This window comes from Lacerta agilis, chromosome 14 (genome assembly GCF_009819535.1).
Source record: "Lacerta agilis isolate rLacAgi1 chromosome 14, rLacAgi1.pri, whole genome shotgun sequence".
Taxonomy (NCBI): Eukaryota; Metazoa; Chordata; class Lepidosauria; order Squamata; family Lacertidae; genus Lacerta; species Lacerta agilis.
The window spans coordinates 39,647,749-39,658,222 of record NC_046325.1 but is presented as its reverse complement, the minus strand read 5'-3'; the positions used below and the strand labels follow the sequence as shown (position 1 = coordinate 39,658,222).

At 46.0% G+C, this 10,474-nt stretch overlaps 1 protein-coding gene across 1 annotated transcript; it reads right to left on the bottom strand.

The window, feature by feature from the left end:
* Positions 1-6,246: 6,246 nt before the first annotated feature.
* On the bottom strand, positions 6,247-10,141 carry LOC117059383 (interleukin-8-like). Its single transcript, XM_033171072.1, has 4 exons — positions 9,860-10,141; positions 8,932-9,067; positions 8,033-8,116; positions 6,247-6,960 (listed from the first exon to the last, which is right to left on the bottom strand). Exons 1-4 carry the CDS (start codon positions 9,921-9,923, stop codon positions 6,930-6,932), a joined length of 315 nt encoding a protein of 104 aa, XP_033026963.1. The 5' UTR covers positions 9,924-10,141; the 3' UTR covers positions 6,247-6,929.
* Between the last annotated feature and the right edge of the window lie 333 nt (positions 10,142-10,474).

Below are 10,474 nucleotides of genomic sequence, written 5' to 3'. Positions count from 1 at the left end.
GCTCTGCTTTCCTTTGGACCACATCAGTGAGGCCAAGATGGTGGTCTTGTTGTCCGGGCAACCCAGGACCTCCATACGCACTGCCCAGGCTTGCACCCCGGGCAGGTCACTTCAGTGCTGCTAACACAGCGGTTTGGCTTCACCTCCGAAGGCATGCCCTATTGTCTCTCAAGGCAGATGGATAACAACAACCATAAAAATAAGGTGGCATGGTCTACTTACTCCGTGGTTGGGAACCTTTTTTTGGCCCAAGGGCCAGATTTTATCGGGTCAATAATCTGAGGGCCAAGCAGGCAGGACCAAAGAGCAGTCCTGTAAATAAACCCCCTGGCAAAGGGAAATGAATCATCTTTGCTGGGTGCAAACAAAACAACAATCCCCGCCTCCAAACAGAGAGCACAATCCTCTAGCTTCTCTAATCCACTTTTTTTTTTTTTTAAGCATTCGAGTTAGTGGTTACCACCCAACTCTTGCGAACGCTGGGAATTAATTCATGCACTGTGCCAGAAAGGAACAGAGAAGATAAGTAATTTCTTTTGCAAGTGCTGAACCAAGGGCTTTATCAAGTTCATCGACTGAAAGTACACTGTGGTGTTCAGCATGCTTTTTACTCAAAACAAAATCGAAAATTCTTTCTAGTAGCACCTTAGAGACCAACTGAGTTTGTTCCTGGTATGAGCTTTCGTGTGCATGCACACTTCTTCAGATACACTGAAACAGAAGTCACCAGATCCTTAAATATAGTGGGGGAGTGGGGAGGGGTATTACTCAGAAGGGTGGTGGGAATGGGTGATAGGCTGATAAGTGTGGAAAACCTGTTGACGACTCTAAATGGCTGCAATTAGTCTTGCAGGGAAAGGCAAGGGGTGAGATGGCTAAAGATGGCTTTGTTATGTATAATGAGATAAGAATCCAATGTCTTTGTTCAAACCAGGTTTCTCCATGCTTTTTACTGTCGCTGTTAACTGGAAGGAAAAGCTCCTGTTGTTGGGGAGGAAGAACGATCAAGCCGTAAACAGTAGCCTCTCCCTCGTTCTGCCATCTTTCAGCAGAGGCTAGAAAAGAGCAGGTAAAAAAGGTAAAGGGCCCCTGGATGGTTGTTGTTGTTGTTGTTCAGTTGTTCAGTCGTGTCCGACTCTTCGTGACCCCATGGACCAGAGCACGCCAGGCACCCCTATCCTCCACTGCCTCCCGCAGTTTGGCCAAACTCATGCCAGTCGCTTCGAGAACACTGTCCAACCATCTCATCCTCTGTCGTCCCCTTCTCCTTGTGCCCTCCATCTTTCCCAACATCAGTGTCTTTTCCAGGGAGTCTTCTCTTCTCATGAGGAGGCCACGTCCAGTCAAAGGCGACTATGGGTTTGTGGCGCTCATCTCGCTTTCAGGCCGAGGGAGCCAGTGTTTGTCCATAGACAGCTTTCTGGGTCATGTGGCCAGCAGGACTAAACCGCTTCTGGCACAACGGAACACTGTGACAGAAACCAGAGCGCGCGGAAATGCCGTTTACCTTCCCGCCACAGCAGTACCTATTTATCCACTTGCACTGGTGTGCATTCGAACTGCTATGTTGGCAGGAGCTGGGGCAGAGCAACGGGAGCTCACCCTGTTGCGGGGATTCGAACCGCCAACCTTCTGATCGGCAAGCCCAAGAGGCTCAGTGGTTTAGACCATAGCGCCACCCGCGTCCCCTAGAAAAGAGCAGTGGGGATGGTGTGAGCACACCCTGTGCAAGAAGCGCCCTGGAACATGAACACTCACAGGGCAATGCCTTCTCCTTCTTCTAGCATGGCTCTCTCCTTCTTCTAGAAATGGCACTCTCCTTCTAGCATGGCGGCAGTGCTGGGTCTGCACAAGAGAAGGAGGTAGTTTTCCCACGTCCCCATCCTCTCTCTTGCTCACCTGAGGATTCCCTGTGGGTAGCACAGCTGGGGCAGAGGAGTGGGGAGCAGCAGAGTCGTCAATGCTTTGCCACCCAAAATAAGAGCACAGGTGAGCAAGTGTGGAGATCAGATTGTGCACATCCGCACTGTCTGTTTAAATCATATTTAAAGCACGCTGCCTCCCCACAAAGAATCCTAGGTATTGTAGCTCTCTGAGGGGCAAGCGACAGTTCCCACGATTCTTTGGAGGAACCCAAGACTGTTAATTGGGTGTAAATATGCCTTGAACATGTTAGGAGCAGACCCCACCTTCAATTGCTTGCCAACTTCACGGCCACCTGAGAAGAGAAAGTGCTCAAAGGAACCAGCAGCGCAGGTACTTCCAGACAGTCACTGTTTTGGGTAGCATTCAGTCACCTACCAGCAAAGTCCTCTTGCACAATTATAGTCGATAGGGAGGACATGTTCAACAAAACTAATTAGTTTTTTCCCCCCTTTCTTTTACGACAAGGAAAGTGATGGGGAAATGCTCTGGAAACCATGGGATAACGCTTGCTTTGATTAAAAAAAAATTGTCTTCTTCTCCTGAAATCATTTTTTATTTTATTTGATGTAAGTTAATTCACCTGACCCCACCCCACCCATCTCCCCTCCCCCCCCCCCCCGGTCCACCTCTTCCCCCATTTTCTTCCTAATGTCTCAACAAATGAAGCTGATTTGTAAAAATGATGCATGGGAAAAATACGAGAGAGTGACATTGCACATATTTTTGTAAATCTTTAATAAAAAACACAATAAATAAATAAATAATCATCACCTTGTAAAAAAAATGTAAGTTAATTACAATACCAAAAACATATCCATAAAATACATATTTATCTGAATCTCGAGGCTTCCCCCCCCCCATCCCTTCCATGGGTCCTATTGTCAACATTTCCAACTGCATATAATTTCATAGTCTATGTTTTGTAGCTATCCGTATTGTCCAGAGTATTTGTTACATTACAAGTGAGATTAAAATCCTGCCAATGTTTTCGTCCGCTTACAGTGGTCTGGTGCAACATCATCTAACCTCCCCGCAAACAGAATGAATGCTCATTCCATTGCCAACGTCATCTAATCTCCCTAGAAAAAAATCGGGATGAATGCTCAAGGGATTGTCTGGAAATGCCCTGGGGAGTGTGTGTGTAGTAGTAGTAGTAGTACCACCGCCACTGCTTTTTTTAGCCTCAGTCTCAGGGCAGGGTAAGGGAGACGTTGTATTTACTGTTTCCTGTCCGGATGCCTCTCTTCACTGCCATTCAACTCCATTTCCTTCAAGATAAAAGTGGCAGTGTCGAGCACTTGTGGTTTTTTGGTTTGTTTGTTTTTTGTTTGTTTTTGTTTTAAAGCATGCTTGCTCTATGAGGTTATAGTTGTTTACTTTCCCCTTATTCTCGGGGGGGAGCTCAAAAACAGAGCAAAACATGAGATGCCACAATAAGAAAGTGAGGTTTCTCTGCCCCTGCACCCTAAAACAAGCTGCGTTCTGTTACCTCCAGGAATGGGCGACTGTCCCCTTTAAGAATCACAAGAATTCTTAATCCGTAAACTGTTGCTTAAGAACATTTTTTTAAAAAAAAATCCATACCAGGAAAACCCTGTGCTTTTAAGCTTGCCACCTTCTGTGAAAATGTAAGAATTCTTAATCCGTAAACTGTTGCTTTTGCACAGCACTCCTTACCATGAGATGCCCCCAGGCAAGTCTTGCAAACCAGGAACTTTCTCAAACATCACTCTGTTTCTGGAGAAGGGGAGCCAGAGGCGCTGTGGTCTAAACCACTGAGCCTCTTGGGCTTGCTGATCAGAAGGTTGGCGGTTCGAATCGGCAGGATGGAGTGAGCTCCCGTTGCTTTGTCCCAGCTTCTGCCAACCTAGCAGTTCGAAAGCACACCAGTGCAAGTAGATAAATAGGTACCACTGCGGCGGGAAGTTAAACGGCGTTTCCGTGCACGCTGGCTTCCATCACGGTGTCCCATTGCGCCAGAAGCACTTTAGGCATGCTAGCCACATGACCCGTGATATAGAGAAAATGGGGGTGGTTGGCTTTTGCTGCCCAACTCCCGAAGGGACTGATTCCCCTAATTCCATGATCGGTCAGAGATGAATGGATGGAGGGCAGGGTGAAGTGAAAGCAAGGCAGATCTTTATTTTTCTTTTCCCTCCCCTCCTAGCAAGCAGGCAAGAGAGACCCAGAAGCCAGAAGAAACCTCTTTTTAAGGGTTTGCATTTTGGCATGGAGAAGAACGATATCCCCTCTACAAAAAGTCAGAAATTACATCACACGTCAGGTGGGGTTACTGTGGCACAGGCAGGCCAGGGTGTGATATTCCTAAGGATTTAGTAAGTTTTGCATAGTTCCAGACAGAATTTACACAAAACATTCACATTTGATAAAACAAAATGGATGCCCCTCAGACATCTCTCAATGCAGAACATCTGATCAAACAATGACAATTAATACCAAGGAGGCTCATAGATATAGGAGAGGAATCCCTTCAGGAATGTCCCCTGATTGCTATCAGGCAAGGGAGATTAAGGAGGCAGAGGAAATATTGAGAATTTTTAGGAGAGCAAGATGGCTCTTGGATTGCTCCCCTGTATTCTTTTAGACATGTGGTTTATATACTTATGCTGAAGAAGTGTGCATGCACACGAAAGCTCGTACCAAGAACAAACTCAGTTGGTCTCTAAGGTGCTACTGGAAGGATTTTTTTTATTTTTTATTTTTACTATGGCAGACCAACACGGCTACCTACCTGTTATGTATGTGTGTTTACCTTGTGCAGTTATCAAAATTTATTCTATATTTGAGACCTTAGAATGCCTATAACAGACCCGGAAAGCTGTCTGTGGACAAACGCCGGCTCCCTTGGCCTGAAAAGAGGGATGAGCGCCGCACCCCATAGTCACCTCTGACTGGACTTAACTGTCCGGGGGTCCTTTACCTTACCTGATCCTTTGCCTGCTCTGGGGAGTGTCCTCTGCTGAACACCCCAGCAACTTGTCCAGCCTGATTTTTGTGCAAGACACGCTGAAGCCCCAACCTCTTCCTCACAGACTTGTTTATCTGGCAGAGGTGGCCCATTTCGCTGCCTGCAATGGGAAGGTGTTGCTTCGTGCATGTGCCGTGTTATGTACTGAGTTGAATAGGATCCAAAATGCAGCAGTCTGATTGGTCCTAGAACAATAGGATTGAGATTGCAGCAGTCTGACTGGTCCCAGAACAATAGGATTGAGATTGCAGCAGTCTGACTGGTCCCAGAACAATAGGATTGAGATTGCAGCAGTCTGACTGGTCCCAGAACAATAGGATTGAGATTGCAGCAGTCTGATTGGTCCCAGAACAATAGGATTGAGATTGCAGCAGTCTGATTGGTCCGCAGGAGCTACCCAATCCAGCTCCAGGTTGAAGTGAATCTGCACTCCGATTGGCATACAGGAGTATCCCGGAATTAGCCAATCACGTGGGGCCCATTGTGTAAATAGTGTATATAAAACAAACGTTTTGGGGAAACTGCATTCCTCACTACTATGAGCTGAATAAAGAGCATGAAATTCACACTTGACTCAGAGTATATTTCATGCCGCCGCCCCCCAATAGCTGTCAACTTTTCCCTTTTCTTGCGAGGAATCCTATTTGGAATAAGGGAATTTCCCTTTAAAAGGGGGAAAGTTGACAGCTATGCCCCCCCCCACTTCCTGCTTGCTTCCCCTGCCGAAGCCTCAGTTCACAGAGTTTCTGGAAGGCTGCAAGAGGCCTCCGGAGGGCTTTGAACAATCTTGCGGTACTCTCGTGAGATTTCGCGGGGCTCTCGTAAGATCTTGCCAGAACCCGAAACTCAGCGCAGCTGTTTCTCCAACAGCAAGGAGCACCCGTGGAGGCACCCCTTGGATTCTGCCACCGGCTGAGGGGATTCCCTCAGTCTGCCTCGTGGGTGGGGCTGATCCTGTTATCTTCCCCCCACACCCCCAGTAACAAAGCTTTCTGTCCCGCTTAATGTGTGAAATCTCTCTAAGGAAGCGAAGATGGAGCCAAATGTCCACTTACTGCAGCAACAAGACAAAGGAACTCCGTGTTTCAACATGAAAATACTTTATTCCGTTGCACACAGGCAAACATGCTTTGACAGTGTTCAACATTTCTTGGTCAATAAATACATAAATAAAGACGTCTCATGTGCAAATGCAAGGCTTCAGAATGGCATCTCTGCGTGAGGAATTCTCAAGTGAGGAAAACTTCAGGCTGTGCTTTGACAAACCATTTAAATAAATAAGATCCCCCCAACTTAAATATGACTTTTTAAAATAATACAGTAATAATAATAATCTGACACAGAAGATTTCAAGGACAACAGATAATTACTTCAGATATGACGTGTGAATAAATAGGTTAGAAACTGAAAAAAAACAATATATCTGAAAGGCACTTCAGATATGACAGATATTAACTAAATAACATTTCATCCCACCCTTCCTCTGGTGCTCAGAGCATCACATGTGGCTCTTTCTCTCAACCCCATGAGGTAGATTCGACTGACAGATAGGGACCAGCCCAAGGCCATGGGTTGAGTTTCATGGCTGAGTGGGGATTTGAACCCGTGTCTCCTGGTGCTGTAACCACTAAAGTGACCAACAGTAGGTAGCTGGCTCTCCTGATGCAACTGTTGTTAGCTTTGCCTGTGCCCCAAGGGACCAGGATCTGTTGCCAGTTTGTACACACAGTTTCACCACTATTGCAACTGCACTTAGCAATACATTCCACTTTCCAAATCACCTTGATTTAACCACCTCATCTTCCTGCTTTCTGCACAAGGCTTTCCTTTTACAATTATTTTAAATACATCCTTATAAAGGGTTTTCTATCAGCAAGGTTGTAAAATAAATACATAAATAAGACAACAACAATATCCAAATTTATAAAAGGCTCTTATATAAAGTAGACTTGATAGAAATGGCTCAGCTTCTTTCAGGGAAGCAAGACAGGAAAGATTCCAAGAGTTTTTTTCCTTATAACTGGGATTCTGCATTGGCTTGAGCCCTGGAATAAAGGAAAAGCAAGGAGAGGTTAGAAACAAGTCGGCGGAATGGCCCAGGAGAACTGAAATAAACTATTTTTAAAAAGCAAAAAAAAAAGTATTATTAAAGGTCTGATTCAGTTTATGGGCAAAGCTGAGGCATGGAGTCATGCTTACTAACGTTGTCTGATAGGGTTTGTCCAAACCTCTGTTTGCCCTCCTGCTTGCCCCTGGGGAAACCTGATCTTTAGTGCTAAATTGGAACAAAAAGCAATCCGCAGATTTCTGGTTGTTCTGTTTTAGCACCAAAGAGGGGGTTTTCTGGAGGAAAGCAGAGACAAAAATGTTCAGATTCATGCCCAGAGAGCTCAGGACAAGCAGAAAACTGCTCTGACCCGTGTTTCCAGGCATGGGGAAAGTGGAAGTGTGCCCTGAGTCTCCGTTCAGATACAGTATGCCCAGTTAAGCCTGGTTCTTGCAAAGATTGCACCAACAAGATTCATCCTCTCCAGGGGGTTAAACTAGATGACCCTTGGGTCCCTTCCAGCTCTAAGATTCTATGACTTCTCTAATATTTCAAGGACTTAGCCATGGTCTGTGGCAGGGATGGGGAATCGGCGGCCCTGCAGATATTGTCGAACTACAACTCCCATCATCGCTGCCTGTCCTCGCTGAGGCTTATGGGACTGGGAGTGCGACCTCTGGAGGACCACAAGCTTAGTCCAGGGCTAAGGCAACGAAACATCTCCTTTGTGTAACTCGTTTTCTTTTGCCAGCCGTTAGAACGTTATAGCTATGATCACAAGGTTTATTAACATTTGTCTGGTTGTGGGTGCAGCCTGAAAAGAGGGGCAAGGTGGAGGATTTGGGGTATACCTGGAAGGAGAAGGGACAAATCAGACCCACGGGGGGGGGGGTGGCAATGGCGCCTGGAAGTTTTCTTGCACAAACCTAATTGAAAATAAGGTTTGCAGCGCAGTTTTAGGCACATTTGAGCCAGAGTCCCACTGTGTCCAATGGAGCTTACTCCCAGATATATACGTGCATAGAATTGCAGCATTAAACTCTTAAAAGCAGAAGAGAACGACAACTTACTTATCCAGGATGGCTTTGATGATCACTTTCACCCATCTAGCTGTGGGCTCCAAGCACACTTCTTTCCCGTCCTTAAGAGTTGCACTGCAATCAAAGGAAAACAGGAGGGTCAGGCATCTTCGTTGCAGAGTGTTATTTATCTGTTTATTTGCCTGTTTGTTTGGATTTATATACCACCCTTTGATACCTTCATGATGCAAGAACTTTGACAAGAACCTAACTACTTGGTTAAATGTCTTAAATGGGGGGGGGGGGTGTTTGTGGTCCTAATCCCCTAGTTATCAACTTTTAAAAGAATGTCCGGTTACAGTTTCAGCGGAACAGTTCGTGATATCTTGCTATTTTTTCCCCCCACAGCTGGAGAAGATACAATCTACCCACGAACACAAGCTACTGGGAAATGATCCAGCCGGGAGTTTTTAAACACATGGGAGTTGTGCAATGGGCCTTTTTGCTGCAGAACGTCTTGGTAGATGGGGTTCAAAATCTAGTAAGGTAAATCTAGTCAGGCAAATAAACCCCTGACCATTAGGTCCAGTCGCGGACGACTCTGGGGTTGCGGCGCTCATCTCGCGTTACTGGCCGAGGGAACCGGCATACAGCTTCTGGGTCATGTGGCCAGCATGACTAAGCCGCTTCTGGCGAACCAGAGCAGTGCACGGAAACGCCGTTTACCTTCCCGCCAGAGCGGTACCTATTTATCTACTTGCACTTTGACGTGCTTTCGAACTGCTAGGTTGGCAGGAGCAGGGACCGAGCAATGGGAGCTCACCCCATCGCGGGGATTCGAACCGCCGACCTTCTGATCGGCAAGCCCGAGGCTCTGTGGTTTAACCCACAGCGCCACCCGCAACCCTAAATCTTGTAAGAGAGAGACTCAAATCGAAAAGCGGACTTACATGATTTCGACATTCTTGCAGTGGGGCCCGCTTTGGGTCAGTTTGACATCCTGAATGTGTCTGGTCGGGATGAATGTGGAATGGGTGCTTATGCATTGGCAGCGCAGCTCGCTCCCGATCCGGGCCAGTGAGACACCTACGAAAGAGCAGAAGGATAGAAACCGGTTAAATGGGGGCTACTCTCTTTACAAAACATCTTTACACCGAACATCTGCTCCCCTGCCCCCAAAGCACAATTTTAAAAGTTGCTTTTCTCTAGGCCTCTTCGACGCCATTCAGCTGGTAGTGCCTCCTTGTATTTTTATGAGCTAGAGTCATAGAATCGTAGGCTTTGAAGGGACCCCCAAAGGTCCTCTAGCCCACCCCCTGCAATGCAGGAATCTAAACATTAGGGTTAGCAGCTACCCTAAACAGTGGACCGTTGCTCATGACTGCAGGTTTCTGCAGGTTTAACTTTGATTGATACACCAACTTAGACGTCATCTATAAAAAGCATTTCAATTTTGGGAAGGCAATAGATACCTAAAAACCTGATAATTGCCTACCCTCCCTGAATTTATTTTAAAAGCTGTACTAGATAAGTGAAGATATGCCCAAAGGGGAACCAAGTGGAGCTACGTAAAACGAGGATGGCAAATATTTCTGCGGATTTGAAGCTCTGTTTATCTTAAGCGTTCTTCGGTTTATTTATTTTTTTAATAATACTTTTTATTGGTTTTACAGAAAATCACTTTGCGTAACATCCTATCTTCTTATTTAATCTTCATTGGCTCGCGTTCTTCTAAACAAGCTTGAGGAACTGTTTCTGCATTATCAGCAATTCTCTCCCCCTCTTTATCCCTGTAGGACTGCGGTATCTGCGGCTACGGTCGTAAGCACAGCCCCGTGGGAATCTTTAAATAAAGTTCATGTGGAATGTCTTGCTTACCTTCCGTCAGAGAGCCGGAGAGCACGAAAAGAGCCAGAATGGCAACAACAACCTTGGAGTTCATGTTGAGGCGAGGGATGTCTTTCTTGGCTGCTGTCCTGAAAGGCAAGGTACTTGGGAGTGCTTCAGAAGTTTTGTGTCTGAGCTCTGCAAGACCTGCTGCTTTTATACCATCTCACTTGCCCTGAAGTACCATGTTTCAGCTCTGTCAGAGGAAATTCCCAGCGCAAGCAATTCACGAATGAGTCATTGGGAAATCTTGTGGTAAACTCTCTTCCTATTGCGACTGAGCTCCTGCAGGAAGGAGCATTCGATCCACTTTGATGCCTTCCAACTGGTTAGGCATTTCCAAATATCCGTTATCAACTGAATACCATTTCTGCAGTTTCTTCGCTTTTGTTTTTTTTAATAAGGACCTGCACTGTACAGGGAGGTTTCAGAAGTGGGGCAAAAGGGGGTGGTGGAATCCCTTTCCCCTTCCAGCTCTCCACAAAGCTTTATAGGGAAGTTTTTAATGTAAGATGTTTTAATTCGTTGGAAGCCTCCCAGAGTGGCTGGGGCAACCCAGTCAATAATCTAATAATAATAATAAATTTTTATTTATATCCCGCCCTT

Coding starts and splice junctions, on each gene's coding strand:
- LOC117059383 (XM_033171072.1), bottom strand. CDS start 9,923: ATGAACTCCAAGGTTGTTGTTGCCATTCTGGCTCTTTTCGTGCTCTCC. Junction 9,068..9,859: donor CTCCGGCTCTCTGACGGAAG/GTAAGCAAGACA, acceptor GCTCTTTCGTAG/GTGTCTCACTGGCCCGGATC. Junction 6,961..8,032: donor ATCAAAGCCATCCTGGATAA/GTAAGTTGTCGT, acceptor CCTTTATTCCAG/GGCTCAAGCCAATGCAGAAT.